Source organism: Bos indicus x Bos taurus, chromosome 8, assembly GCF_003369695.1.
Source record: "Bos indicus x Bos taurus breed Angus x Brahman F1 hybrid chromosome 8, Bos_hybrid_MaternalHap_v2.0, whole genome shotgun sequence".
Lineage (NCBI taxonomy): Eukaryota > Metazoa > Chordata > Mammalia > Artiodactyla > Bovidae > Bos > Bos indicus x Bos taurus.
This window is the reverse complement of record NC_040083.1, coordinates 47,564,636-47,580,385: the sequence shown is the minus strand read 5'-3', so window position 1 is coordinate 47,580,385 and position 15,750 is coordinate 47,564,636. Positions and strand designations below refer to the sequence as shown.

Here is a 15,750-nt window from a genome sequence, read left to right as displayed (position 1 = left end):
GCATTGCACAATGTAGGAAAATAGAACAAACTTATAGCATCTCTAGACAGAACTGTACCCACTCCCTAGGTAAGACTCTTAATGCCATAAGGTAGCAGTTTCTCATCAGCATCAGGATGCTGGCAGTTCCTCAAGTTCATCTAAATGGTGTGCATTCACTCATGCATAAAAGAAAAAAGTGAACAGCAGTGCAGCCACCATTCATTTTACTGTACTTTGTCACTTTTATGAAGCATCATGGTTCATATTTATATTTAGTATAAGTGATGAGCCTTCGTGAAGCAAAGCCCCATGCTCTGCAGGGTAAATGGTATATTCCCTCCTGATCCCACAAGGCACTGTAAACAAAGGAGACTTCTGCTATAAATAGGACCTGGGTCAGGAAACCTTTGTGGGATTATTAATAATCAATGCACTACTACACAGACAGTGTAAGGTGAGGGCCAGAGTCATTATCATCCAGTTAGGAAAACCAACAAAATCTTGAGAAAACAAATAAATATTTCCTTTGCTCGAGAAGGTAGTTGATGTGACCGAATGAGGGATTCTTGATTAATTCGGTTTTCTTTCTTTGCATTTATTCAGCTCCACAGTGGACACAGGAACACTGGGGTTTCCTCTAGGAGTCAGCCCTTGGAGCACAGGCGTTAACTGTCATTTACAAACTCACCACGCCACTGGAGGCAAACCTAGAAGTACAGAGCCGCCCAAAGCCAATCGCTGCCCCAACCTGTGGCAGGCTCCTGCCCCGGCTTTCCCCCGCCCCCTGGCGGCTCCCGCCCCCTCAGACCTGCTCCTCAGAGTGCCGGCTGCGCTCTCCTGCACCTGTCGCACCTCCTGGATTTGGCAGAAGGAAATGAGGAGACAGCTGGAGTCACTGTAGTTCCTCTGTTTGAAGGTTGCCCAAATGAAAAACAAACAAACAAATCTGGTGAGTTTCGTGTTTCTTTTAAGTGTACAGAAGTGCAGCTGCTAAGTGATGTAGGAGATCAAAGGAGCCTTTTAAATAGGACACCAAAGTGTTCTTCCTGGCTTGATCCTTGATGGAGATTTGTTAGAAAACTTTAGAAGGAAGTTGCAAAAGAGGATTAGGTCTGTTAGACTCGTCTGAATTGTGAAAAGTTCTTTATAAAGCTCATTAAGCATCCTCATTGCTGATCCTGTGGAGAATATGTTAGTGCAGTGAGCCCTGAGGTTGTCTTTCTGTTTTTTGTGTGGTAGGAGTCAAGGGCAGAGTTGAAAATATTTATTTAATAGAGGGATAAGGTGATATGATTGATTGCCTATTAATTGTCAAGTTTCTTTGAGAGAAACAAAGATGTATTCTAAACATTCAGTAATTTCAGTACTTGGTGTCAATGAAGATTAATCTTAGTTTCCAAATTTGAAGTTATATCTTAAAATATAAAGACATTGTGTAGGGAAAATACCTGGTGCGTTCCTTTTGGTGTACATTGCAATATTTTAAATAGCTTAGACTCCAATGATAGGGGCAAAAATGTTAATTGTTATTTCCTATCAGTATCTTAGCAGTTGTTAATTTTCCTAAAATTTCTATTTATTTGTAAAATAATGTAACGTTACTTGTCATTGTAGATTGCAATAGAAAAAGTAAGTGATAGTATTTGAGTATTCCAATTTTCTGAACACAAAATCATAAACATTCTTTAAAGTTGCAGTTTTTATTTTATTCTGACCAGAATTGGTTAAATGGCTGGTTTGTAAATGGTTTATACTTTAAAGTTGTTTTTCTTTAATTTGACATGCTTTAAATAAGTTCCTAATCCCTCTCATATTTCTCTTTAGCAGCAGAAAATCTTTAAATGTGCTACAGAGATAGAACTAATGTGGGAAATGTGTTCTATAGTACATTTTGGTGGTGGTTGTTGATGTTTGTGTGAAGAAAATACCTTGGTTGTTCTGAGTTTTTTGTTTTTATGTCTATTTGGTCTCTAAATCCAATTAGCTGCTTTTGGTTAACTATTTTTTCTGTTTAACATAATGTATCTAAAAATTAATTTCCACCTGCAATTGTTTTAATCCACAAATTGAGAACTATTTAATAATTCATTATTTCGGTCAAATTTGAATCTTCCTTTGACAGCTTTAGGGGGCTTACTTAGGAGGGGAACGAGAAAGTGAGTGTGGAAGAAGCTCTTGAATTAAATAATGTATAAAGGTTAAACATCAAGCGTTCTTGACTGTCATTATCATAATTCTAAATCATAGTTGACCATAGATATTGATCTTTTCCTCCAATAAGTCCTAACCTCCTTGATGTATTTTTTTCTTCTGTTGATCAAATTTTCATTTTCTTAGCCTCTAAGGTTAGCTCCATAAAAGGTAGGTTTGAGGACAGGATCCCTGAAAGGTAGGTTTTTCATTTCATATTCATAATAGACAGTTTGCTTTCATGGTGGTCCTGTTAAAGTACTGAGCTGTAGCATTGGTTGGTTCTCCAGCAGAAGGCAAGTGAATATGTGTACACATCTAATTGCAAGAGAAACTCTAGTTTTTAAATGATGTGAATAGAATTTCTTGAAATGAAACTTTAAAAACAGTTTATAGCTATTTATTGAAAAGTTGTTTTATTTATTTCTCCTCAAATTTGAAGATTAATTCACAACATTTTAATTCGGCAATTGGAATATGATTTGACTGTTGGATAGAAACTATAATTGTCCATCTTTTGCCTTCTATGTAAAATGCCACCATTTTTCTTGTTTCAGTGAGTGACAGTGAAAGTTGCTCAGTTGTGTCCGACTCTTTGCGACCCCATGGGCTATATAGTCCATGGAATTCTTCAGGCCAGAATACTGGAGTGGGTAGCCTTTCCCTTCTCCAGATCTTCCCAACCCAGGGATCGAACCCAGCTCTCCCACATGGCAGGCAGATTCTTTACCAGCTAAGCCACCAGGGAAGCCCATATTCACTTGCCTTATTTCAGTACCCAGTGGTATATCTTTTCATCTTTATAAAGTAAAGCCATGAAGTTTGTAAAATAAAGCCTCTATTTAATTTCATTAGATATTACCTAGAGTATGTGTTTCACAAGGTATATTGGAGTTGGAAACTTCATCGTGTTGTCTTTTAATTCAAAGTAGTATGCATGTTACTTTTGGAAAAAATATTAAAAAATTAATATTAATTAATTTTTAATTAATTAATTAAAAAATTAAACATGGTACATGTTCATTGTAGTTGTTAGAAGGTAAAGAAAAGTACAAAAACAATTATAAAGACCAGTTAGTCTGAATAGGTAGAGACAACTATTAAGTATTATGGTGTATTTATTAGTATAAGGCATGAAAATTTTTAAAAGTGAAGTCATACTGTGTACAAACTATATTCTGATTTTACCCATCTTGAAAATGTTATTTTCAAGCGTTTTTTTTGCTATTTTTAAGTTGCTACATGATATTCTGTTAAATGGATAAGCCATAATTCTTTAAGATATTTGTTTGTTGACATTTAAAGGTTCGTTTTATAGTAAGTAGATACAACAAGATTTACTTGGTACAATGCAATGTTGAAAACACTGGCTCTTCCCTATTCCACAAATGTGTTTTCATTTCTCAAAATGGAATGTTTCATTTGGAAATGGATAAAAGAGGCTCTTTGACTGATTTCAACACCTTCATTTTAATTTTAATGATAAGCACTGGAAACACCTTTTACTATAGCTAGTATTGATAGAGTTCTACAAAGATTCATTTAAAAGACTTATTAGGCCATTAATACATCAAGGAAGCACCTTGTGAAGAGTTTCCTTTACAAATAATTCAGAACACTTTCCTCTCACTTGTGTATTTGCAAGAAAGCAGGATATTTGTCTTTATTAAAGTTCTCAAGGTACTTCCGATATTATGATCTCTAAAATAGCAGTAGTGATGTCAGCTGAGGTGTAGTTTTTGGTGGGTTATAAAATCAGTAGGGGATGATGGATTTTTAAATACTATCAGCTGCTAGCTTATAATTTGACTAGCAGTCCCTGATTCAACAGTTTCCTACGTTTCACTAAAATTCTTAGGAAGACATTTTAAAAGATGAATTCATTATACTTTCAAAGACCAATACTGCTAGTATTTGGGAAAAATTTCACTGAGCTAGAAAATATCTGTAACACAAGGTTCATTGTGACCAGAAAATAGGAAGAGATCCACTATTTATCCTTTTTCTCATGTTTGACTCCTGATTCGCAACTGTCTGTACCAAATAGGAAACAGGATTTCCATTTCTTTACTGGGCACTGCTTTTGAGGAAGTCCAAGTACTCTCTTCATGTGTCTCTGAGATATGAGCATTTCTCTTTCTAAAACTGTCAGAGGTGGCAGACCACATAAACAACTGTGGAGAAAGAGAACGGAAGAGTGGCAGTGGTGGCGGTGCCCTGCATTCCTTGGTAAAGCTTTGCAGGCAGGCTGAGAGACGGGGAGAAGCCCTGGAGTTGTACTTGTGTAGCTGAGGGTTTTAAGGTACTCTATCTCTTTGGCCAGGGCTGCCAGAGCTGGGCAGTGCAGTTTGTGCCCTGCCCCAAACGAGCAGGGCAGATGGAGGAACTTAGCAAACAGCAGCAGCAGTGTGTGTCATACAAAGTCCCCGCATGTCCTAGTGGTGGCCTTGTCTTTGGAGCATCAGAAACTCAGGCTGTTTAGGTAGGAGACATACCACAGCCAGCAGAACCATGGTGCAAGTGTGACGAGACCCTGGGAATTGGGATGGGAGCTATGTGAATCAGTCTACTTTCCAGCAGCAGTTCTGAGACAGGAATGCGATCAGAGCCCAACTGACCAAGAGTGAGGTCAAGGGCAATTCTCCCGGACTTCTTGTTTGTTGGCAAACACCTGCCTGTATTCTCTTTTTATGAAAATAGAGTGCATTTCTGTTAGATAACAGATATATTTAAAAAATACTTGAAGGAAAATAATCTGGCCATCATGAGATCATGGGATTATGAGTGATTTTTCTTAAAAATAATCTGTACATAATATTTAATAGTTATAAAAATGAAAATGATCTTTAACTTAGAAAACAACTAAAATAAGTTTTGTATTCATTTGTATGCCAGAAATATCCAGATCTTTCTTATCTTTCCTTTTATTTGCTTTAGTTAGTGAAGATACCTAATAAGAAGATGTCAGTAGTTCTATTTTCTTTTTGAATTGAAGTCTCAGTGACAGTCACCTTTTAGTTCATCACACACAGGTCGGTTAGGTATTATGGTAAAGAGACAAGGATTACTTAATCACCCAGATTTTCTTCCTTCTTGTAATCACCACACCAAATACCACACCTGAAACAACTCACAATCTCAACAATTTCCCCCCTTGCTCTGGTTAGAGAATGTCAGAGTGTACTGGGCAACCAAGGTTATGTGATCTGGTGGGCCAGATCCGATTAATGTTTTTAATTGTGTTTTCAAGATGTAACACACCCAGGGAGATTTGTTCCAGATGGATGCAGTACAAAATGAAAAATAAAATAAAACCCCCTCCAAGCACAATATTGTTCTGAATATTTCTTTGAGGCATCAGCAGATTTTAAATCATTGGAAGATGAGCTGAAGGCATTCTCTACATTATTGTGCCTTTCCCAGTAATTTAAACAAATTTTTAGTCTTAAAGGCTTTTCTGTGTAGCCCCTTTCTCTACCTGTCATTGGTGATATCACTGATTATATTTTTTAAAAGCAATCAGAAAAAAGTATATAACAAGTCATAATGGGAGTAATTATGACTAAGAGTATTTTCTGTGACATACCCAATATTTTGTCTTAGTGCATGGACATTTCTGCGTATGTTTAAACGTATGTTTAAAGTATGCGAATATGCATACTTTAAAAGGTCAAAGACAGCACAAAAACTTTATCCTTAGAGAATATTAATGCCAAATGTATATGTAATGAAGAAACCATTATGTGAAAACTAATGAAACAAATACATCTGACTCTTATTTGTGTAAATACACAAGTTGGGATATTTAAAATATCAAATCAGAAAATTTATTTATGTGGAAATTTCTGATAGTTACTAGATTCCTTATTTGATACATGCCATATCAACTAGAATTTAAAAATATTTTAAATGGCTCTTAGAATCTGTAAGAAAAAGCAAATTTGGTGGGGAGGATGCTTTTGAAAGTATTTAGTAAGTTAATTTGGATCTGGCTATAAAGTTCTCACACACATATATTAGGCTTACAGACTAGTTTTATTTTGATGCTCTTAGATTAATAACTAGTTCTTAACACCTGTCAACTTTTGTGTGTTAAACTGAACTAACTAGTGATACTAATACATTTGTGTATTAAAAGTGATATTCCATATTTAATGCCATTTTACCTTGTTGTTGTTGGGAGCTCTTCAGATTTATCTCTAGGATATTTTAATTGTGAAAGCACATTTAAAGACAGGTTTTTATACTCTTTGAAGTAAGTACTTCTCTTTTACAATAAGTTTGCCTTTTCTCTTTGGATTTAAGTAGTCTTAGAAAAATAAAACCATCTTAAACTCTCTCTTTCTTACAATTTAGAGAAAAAAGAAATACATCATAATCAGAGGTACTAGATGTTTAAGGAACAAAACTTAGGAGATCAATTTCATATTAAGTCAGTCACCCAGAATATAGAAAATTAATTGTGTTGAGTATGGAATAGGAGATGTGATGTTTGTCCTAAATCAGATCATAGGGACAATTTGCACACAGGTAGGAGATGAAAACTTGTCAGTTATTAAATAATATGTTTAAAATATGCATGCCTGTAAACCTCAAGCAGTTTAAAACAGGCCTCTGTACTGCAACCTTAAGTTCCATTTTTAGGTAAGTCAATGAAGCAGTTTGCTATGAAATTCTTCCTACTAGAGATTCCATAATTTCTAAAACAAAAGAAATAGTATAAAACCATTTCAAATATTTAGGCTATGGTCATTACCACTGAGATTTTTTTCTCAATTTAGATTTCTCTATGAAGTTAAAATTACATAAACGTAACAAATAGCATGAATGTCTTTGGCTAAATACTGTAACTGTTTGAGCCTTATATGAGTAATTGCCTTAAGTTTTTTAAAGTATTAGGAGAATTAGTTTTTTTTTAAATTATTTTATTGAAGTGTAGTTGATTTGCAGTATGTTAATTTACACTATACAGCAGTGATTAGGTTATATATATATATATATATATACACCCACATACACACATACATTCTTTTTTATATTCTTTTTCATTAGATTTATTACAGGATATTGAATATAGTTCCTTGTGCTATACAGTGGGACCTTGTTGTTTATCCATTCTCTATATAATACTTTGCATCTGCTAAACTCCCAGTCCCAATCCATTCCTTCTCCACCTCCCTTCTTCCTGGTCAGCCGCAAGTCTGTTCTCTCTGTGAGACTGTTTCTGTTTCATAGATAAATTCATTTGTGTCTTATTTTAGATTCCATATGTGAGTAATATCATGTGGTATTTGTCTTTCTGACTTACTTCACTTAGTATTATAGTATCTAAGTCCATCCATATTGCCATATGGCATTATTTCACTTTTTTTTTTTTAATGACTGAGTAGTGTTCCATTATACACACGTGCCACATCTTCTTTGTCCATTCCTCTGTTGATGGACATTTAGGTTATTTCCATGTCTTGGCTATTGTGAATAGTGCCACCATGAACATGTATTTTTTTGAGTTATAGTTTTGTCTGGATATATGCCCAGGAGTGAGATTACTGAATCATATGGCAACTCTATTTTTAGTTCTTTGAGGAAGCATCATACTGTTTTCCAAAATGGCTGCACCAATTTACATTCCACTGACAATGTAGGATGATTCCCTTCTCTCCACACACTCTCCAGCATTGGTTATTTATAGGCTTTTTAGTGATGGCCATTCCGAGCAGTGCGATGTGGTACTTCATTGTAGTTTTGAGAGAATAAGTTGTTAGTGGGCATGGAGTAAATGTGGAAAGCTAGAGATCTCTGTAGCCTGAACACTAGCACATAATTATTTTCATAGCATATTCATACCTTATAGACACAAGTATCTGAGTGTGCTGCTTCTTTATCTTGAAGTTACTAAGCATCTCTTTGAAAGCAAAATTTTCAGATATGTAGCTATCCAAAGAACAGATATTTGGAAGTGATATAATTTAGGAAGTTATGTGATGATGATTTAGGAAGCATATAGAATATAAAGTGATTTAGATTGTTCTTTCAATCTGAAAACAGTTGCTAAAATAGCAGTGTAGTTTTGTTTTAGTACAGGAAAATAAAGTATATACCAGGAATATCTTTTCCTTTTAATAAGTTCCAAAGAACTGGAGAAAAGTCCCTGACTTGCATACTTAAAAGGATATGAATTGTGTAGAACTCTGGGTTATGTATAGATTTGCATTGGAAATTTTGTGGGGAAATGTCCAAATTAGTTTCTAATTCCTGTATTCTGTGTAAGCCAATTGCATTTCTGTTAGTGTCTTTGGATGCAGTAGATATATGCAAAAATTCACTAGTAAAACCTTTTCTGTAAACTTTGGGAGACATTGCCAGTTCTAAATTGACAGTTTGGCAAATGTGGAAATCGACATTGTTGCAGAGAGGCTAAAATTTCACAGGCAAACTTTTCTGAGTGCCATTTGATCTAGTGGCATTTGAAGAGAATATCACTCTGAAATTACTGATTTACCACAAACTCTGTTGGGTAGTGTTGCATAATCTGCCAAACTATGCTATTGTTTTATCCAGACCAGATTTTCATTTCTCACCATTTGTCTGTCATGACCTAACCATTTGTAGAATTTATTTCAAATAGGAATACATATTTATTTCAAATAAATAAATAAATTTATTCCAAATAGGAAAGTTAAATTTGATTATGGGATTTAACCATCTTTTTACTTATTTTTTTAAGGTGGCAAATTTAGTTCAAAACTTATGTAGGTCCCCTCTTGCTCAAATCTCATTTTACAGCTTGTCTTTATCAATAAGTATTTATAAAAATGGGAGCAAAATAATAATAACTGGAGATCCCTATGACCTGCCTTTCCAAGAGGCATCTCCAGGTGAACTTGGAGAATCATTACTTTAGGTATTTCAGGAGTCATCACTTTGTGCTTCAGATACTTTGAAAGGTGATGAAATACACCTCCCTACCACTCCTCGCCTTCATTTTAACAGAGAAGTTCACGTGGAAGAAATTAGCCTGGATAGCTAAGATTGTATTGTCCAGGGGTTTAGTTTATCCCGTACACCCAGGTTAATGCAGAGCTGACATGTAGTATGACCAGTCTAATAATCCTAAATGATGAATGTAGATATAATAACTGTGGAGGGAGAATTTTAGGACATTTCCTGAGTTTTAAAAATAAGAGGTTGTCAGTTCTTCAGTATTATTGTCAGTTGTTATCATTACTGTCATTATTAGCAACGTCAGTTCAAAACATTGCGCTTTTAAAATTGAGCTAAGAGGTTTAGAGTCCCCAGACTATGGGGAAGATCTTGACCTAGAGCTGATAATTTATAGCAAAAAAATTCATATGTAAATAAGTCAGTGCTAAAATCTAATAATATAAAATTTAATCATGTATACCTTTGTTGATGTTTTTCAACTAAAATTTTGGCTCTTTACAAACCAAAAGAATGTTGGAATATATTGATACCCAAAAGTAAACATGACACACACAGTCTTAACATGCTGCAGAAAATTAAATAATGAGATAAATAATAGCTAGGAGGAGAGTTGTAATGTGTTAAAATTTTATTTGAGACGTTAAAATATGTGAATTCATGGATAAAATAAACTATATGAATTAAGTTGTATGTATATATAGAGAAGTGAGTGACTTTCAAGGCAAACAATATTTATTAGTGTTCCAAGAGGGCAGAGAAGGGAAATTGTTATGATCTTGGGGTTCCTAACACCAAGTAGCTCACAACTATTAGTAACCCCACAATAACAGTGGTGTGCTTCTGTGCTCAGTTGCTCAGTTGTATCCAACTCTTTGTGACTCATGGAGTAGCCTGCCAGACTCCTCTGTCCATGGGATTCTCCTGCCAAGAATACTGGAGTGGGGTGCCATCTCCTCTTCCAAGGTATCCCTTGACCCAGGGATCAAACCCACATCTCTTCCATTTTCTGCATTGGCAGGCAGATTCTTTACCACTAGTGCCACCTGAGGAGAAGGCGATGGCACCCCACTCCAGTACTCTTGCCTGGAAAATCCCATGGATGGAGGAGCCTGGTAGGCTGCAGTCCATGGGGCTGTGAAGAGTTGGACACGACTGAGCGACTTCCCTTTCACTTTTCACTTTCATGCATTGGAGAAGGAAATGGCAACCCACTCCAGTGTTCTTGCCTGGAGAATCCCAGGGACAGAGGAGCCTAGTGGGCTGCCGTCTATGGGGTCACACAGAGTTGGACACGACTGAAGTGACTTAGCAGCAGCAGCGCCACCTGGGAAGCCCACAGTTAACAGTACCACATGTTGGAAAAGAAGATAGGCAGAGTTCTAGGTTCTGGAAGATTTGCCAGAACAGATGATGCTAGAGCAGCTTATGCATACTATTAATACATGTTTAAGAAATGTTTGCCTAACATCATTATTGTTAATCCTAGTGACAACTGACCTTGGAATCAGATATTTTTTAAGATTGTTTTTTCACTGGGTTTAGTTTGACTTTGGTCTCTGGCTTTGCATATCTTAGTTTTTGCACTTTCTTCATGTCTGTAACTACTACAGAAGTAGCAGATAAAAAGCCTTTATCAATGCTGTTTAACATGCATGCAAGTTTTAGAATTCAGAGTCTTTATGTAAAAACTCTGGAAATGATGTTGAAGGATGTCGAGTTGCAGATTTTGCGAGTGAAAAAGAATGTCACAGAAGTACACCTGTTATACTTGGATAGTTTGAGATTTATTTGAAAAGTCTAGTATATAATGGATGTGCCTGCTAAAATATTATGTGTCCTTTATGTGTCAGGAAAGCTGGTGGTATCGAGGAGGCTGGTTGGTTAGGTTCTCTTTAATTATTTCCCTCATGGCACAAACAGAGGAAAGGTAAGTAAGGTTTTACATTTTAAGTAAGTAACCAAGGTGAGGTGTTTAGACTTTTTAACTGCTCACTGAAGAGAAACTTGGCTAAGAATGAGAGGCAGCTTGAGGCCAACTCATATTACACCACACTAAAAGTTTAGGACCAAATTCCTGGAAGAGCATTTCCCTACAAGGTAAGAAAAGCTCTGAGTGTGTGGTTAAAGGAAACCTTATATCAATGAGAAACATATTAAACTTCTTTATTAAAAATGTATTTCATTTTGGTTTTTTATTGAAGTATAGTTGGTTTACAATATTAGTTTCAGATGTACAATGTAGTGATTCAATATTTTAAGAGGTTATACTCCATTTAAAGTTATTATAATATATTGTCAATATCCCCTGTGGTGTACAATATATCCCTGTAGTTTTTATATGTAGTAGTTTGTACCTCTAAATCCTCTACCCCTATCTTGCCCCTCCATTTCCCTACTGGTGACTAGTTTGCTCCTATATCTTTAAGTCTGTTTGGTTTTGTTATATTTATTCATTTGTTTTATATTTTGAATTCCACATGTGAGTGATAACATGCATTATTTGTCTTTTCTTGTTTGACTTATTTCACTAAGCAGAATACTTTCTAGGTTAATCCATGTTGTTGCAAATGACAGGATTTCATTTTTAATGGCTGAGTAATATTCCATTATTTATATACATCTTTATCCATTCATCTGTTGATGGACAATTAGGTTGCTTCCATATCTTGGCTATTGTAAATAATGCTGCTGTGAACATTGGGGTGCATGTATCTCTTCAAGTTAGTGTTTCCTTTTTCTTTGGGTATATACTCAGGAGTAGAATTGCTGCATCATATGGTAGTTCTACTTTTAGTTTTTTGAGGAGTCTCCATACTGTTTTCCATAGTGGCTGCACCAGTTTACATTCCTGCAAACACTGTACCAAGGTTTCCTTTTCTCCACATCCTTGCCAGCATTATTTGTTGACTTTTTGATTGATAGCCATTCTGACAGGTGTAGAGTAGATAGCTCATTGTGGTTTGGGTTTACATTTTTCTAATAATTAAACTTCTTTAAAAACTGCTTTCTAATACCAATTTTAAAATGATGCTCAATTAATAAAAATTTGGCTTTAATTTGCAAAATACTAAATTTTAACAACTAAAAATCCTATCCTTTTATGAGGAAGAACTGACTAGAGTCACATTTCTGACAGGGCTCTTACCATGTGATTTAAATTATATATTAGAGGCAGCCTTGCCTAATGGTGGCATATTAAAATTGCAAGTTTAATTTCCGTTCAAGTTGAAGTAGGAAATTTTAAAAATGATAAATACTAAACAGTGCAATATAGAAGTGATGTGAAATATTATTTTACTTTTTCTTAAAAAGATATTGTATGAAGCATATGGTTAAAGAGACCATAGAAATCTCTGGAAAGAAGGTATAAAACAGTCTTTTAATTGGCAGAATCTCCTTCACTTATAAGATCTTTCTTATTAAATGTAGAGCATAGAATACTAAGAAAAAATTGAATATCTTTGTTGAAAGATAAGTGAGTAGAACATGGTCAAAGCCTTGCATGTGACATTTATCAAGCTTCAGAGAGGGGAAAAAGACATTGTCAGTTCTCTGTCAGTCACTGGGACAATAATTTTTATAGTTATTAAGTCAGTGATATGCAGTACACAGAACCATAAAGCAGGCTAATTTCTAAAGGTAACAAAAAATGATGTCTAATATTAATGAGTAACTCTGTGGCTGCTCTCTTTATTTCTTTCCTTAGCTATTGTGGCTGTTTCTATTTTTAGTGCCCTTTCCCATCTACATTATTTTTAGTATTGAGAATGAAGAGTCTAATCAGACAGACCATGAGAATCTATCGATAAAATTACTGCTTTGGCATTATGTTTGTAGAAACTGAGTTTTCTGGAATTGACATAAAGGTAGTATAAGCAAAAGCAAAATATATCCTTTTAAGTGTGGGTCTTTGCATAAATCATTAGCCATTGAGCCATAAAATCACATAGTTCTGTTATCTTTTTCATTTGCCTCATTATGAGAATTCCCTTATGAAAGAACTGACAACTCTTGATGGATTCAGTGGTGCCATTTAGGCATCTTATGGAAAAATTTCTTCTGAGAGGTGAGCAACCAAATGTCACTCTGAACTTCTGATATACTAATAGTGATTTCCTGAGAGTCATAAATTATACTCACCCAGGTTTTTATTCTTTTCCTTTGTCTTTTGTGTACAAACCATCCCCCCACCCGCTGCCCCAACATTTCCACAATTTAGCTTCCTCATGGCCTACTTCCACCTACAAGGTGCTACATTGCTGACTTCTCAACTTATTCAAGTGGCTAAGGACCTGAACACTGGGGAGTTCTTTGTGGCACAGCATGCTGCTGCTGCTGCTGCTAAGTCGCTTCAGTCATGTCCGACTCCATGCGACCCCATAGACACAGCCCACCAGGCTCCGCCATCCCTGGGATTCTCCAGGCAAGAACACTGGAGTGGGTTGCCATTTCCTTCTCCAATGCATGAAAGTGAAAAGTGAAAGTGAAGTCACTCAGTAAGTGTCCAACTCTTCCTGACTCCATGGACTGCAGCCTACCAGGCTCCTCCGTCCATGGGATTTTCCAGGCAAGAGTACTGGAGTGGGGTGCCATTGTGGCACAGCATAGTAATGATAAGATAGACTTAGAATTATTAAACATATCTTTTGGAATTCATTCACACACTGTCTGATATGAGGTTATATTATAAACAAGTGGTTATATGCAATGCTGTGTGCATGCTCAGTCGTGTCTGATTCTTTGTGACCCCATTGACTATTGCTTGTCAGGCTTCTTTGTCCATGGAATTTTCCAAACAAGAATACTGGAGCAGGTTGCCATTTCTTTCTCCACAGGATCTTCCTGACTCAGGGATTGAATTTGTGTTGTTTGTATCCCCTGCAAGTGGTAGCAGCAGCCAAAGGTAGAAGAAAACTTATGAGGTTGACTTAGTAATGATTTCCTTATTAACCCATTGTTTCCCTTTGAAAATCGGGAAAAAATATTTTGGTTGAAAACTGTACTATCCCATCTTTTGAATACCAGTGTTTTGAAACATAGTTAAAAGAGCATCATGCTAAGGTCAGTGTGTCTCAGCCTTGGATATGATTAGAATTACTGGAACAATTTTTACAAATCATATCAATACCTGGGATTCACATCAGATGGATTTATTGAGAATTCTTGGGTGTTTTGCTGAGGCATTTATGGTTTCAAAAATTTTCCTTTCCAGGTGGTTCCAAGTGTACAGCCAAGGTTGCCAATATCAGGCCCAGTAGGGCTATGGATAGACATTGTGGGAGAGTCTATGCAGACTTTGTCCATGATAAGCAGGTCAACTGTCACTGTCACCCCATGAGCTCTGCTTTATTACAACAACAACCCTGGCCAATCAGCTGCTACAACCTAACTCTCCCAAAGATGTATACAATCAACTTCTGTACCATATAAACCAATCAGTTCTGCCTTCTATTGGCTCCTCATGGACATTAATTCTTTTGCTGTGCTATGCTTAATTGCTCAGTTGTGTCCAACTCTTTGAGACCCCATGAAACTGCAGCACTCCAGGCTTCCCTATCCTTCACTATCTCCTGGAGTTTGCTCAAAATCATGTCCATTGAGCTGATGATGCCATCCAACCATCTCATCCTCTGTTGTCCCCTTTCTCCTCTTGCCCTCAGTCTTTTCTAGCATCAAGGTCTTTTCCAGCATCAGTGTCTTTTCCAATGAGTCAGCTCTTCACATAAGGTGGCCAGCATATTGGAGCTTCAGCTTCAGCACCAGTCCTTCCAATGAATATTCAGGACTGATTTCCTTTAGGATTGATCTCCTTGCTGTCCAGAGGACTCTCAAGAGGCTTCTCCAGCACCGTAGTTTGAAAGCATTATTTCTTTAGCACTCAACCTTCTTTATGATCTCTCACATCCATACATGACTATACTTTGTAAGTTAAGATTGTTAGTTACTACATGTAAACAGTGCCTGCTGCTCCCTGTTGTTGCTGTTTACGTCTTTGATCCAAACCTCTCTTCTGAATGACATTACTGGATACTAGTAGTTATGGTTATATTGCAAGTGTGTTGCTTCATGACTTGGTGGTCTGGGTCTATAGCTAGATCTCACATATATTTGTCAGGGATTCTGTCTTCTATTTCCTTGGTCATTCTCAATCTTCTTTTCATTGCTCGCAAACCTGATCTTAAATATATCCCAGCCTTTACAGCTCTCTCTATAATAGTTGTGTTCTGAATATTAACAATAGACTGTCCTTTCTGATTTCAAAATGCCATAGATTTCCTAATGTAGGCATTGAAAATAGTTCTTCCCTGGTGGCTCAGATGGTAAAGTATTCAACTGCAATGTGGGAAACTTGGGGTTGATCCCTGGGTTGGGAAGACCCTTTGGAGGAGTGCACTGGCAACCCACTCCAATATTCTTGCTTAGAGAATCCCCATGGACAGAGGAGCTACAGCCCATGGGGTCACAGAGTCAGTCACGACTGAGTGACTAAGCACAGCACAGTACACACAGAATCAGGTCTTTAGTAGTTCAGTGAATAAACTATGCAGATTAAAAACATTTGAGGGAGGAGGGTTCAGGATGGGGAGCACATGTATACCTGTGATGGATTCATTTTGATATTTGGCAAAACTA

At 36.4% G+C, this 15,750-nt stretch overlaps 1 protein-coding gene across 1 annotated transcript in view; it reads left to right on the top strand.

Moving 5' to 3' along the window:
- Positions 1-808: 808 nt before the first annotated feature.
- Positions 809-15,750, top strand: part of TRPM3 (transient receptor potential cation channel subfamily M member 3) — a 1,070,052-nt gene continuing 1,055,110 nt past the window's right edge. Inside the window, exon 1 of the mRNA XM_027549453.1 lies at positions 809-931. Within this exon, the coding sequence (XP_027405254.1) occupies positions 908-931 (24 nt within the window). The 5' untranslated portion in view covers positions 809-907. The remainder of the gene's footprint in view (positions 932-15,750) is intronic.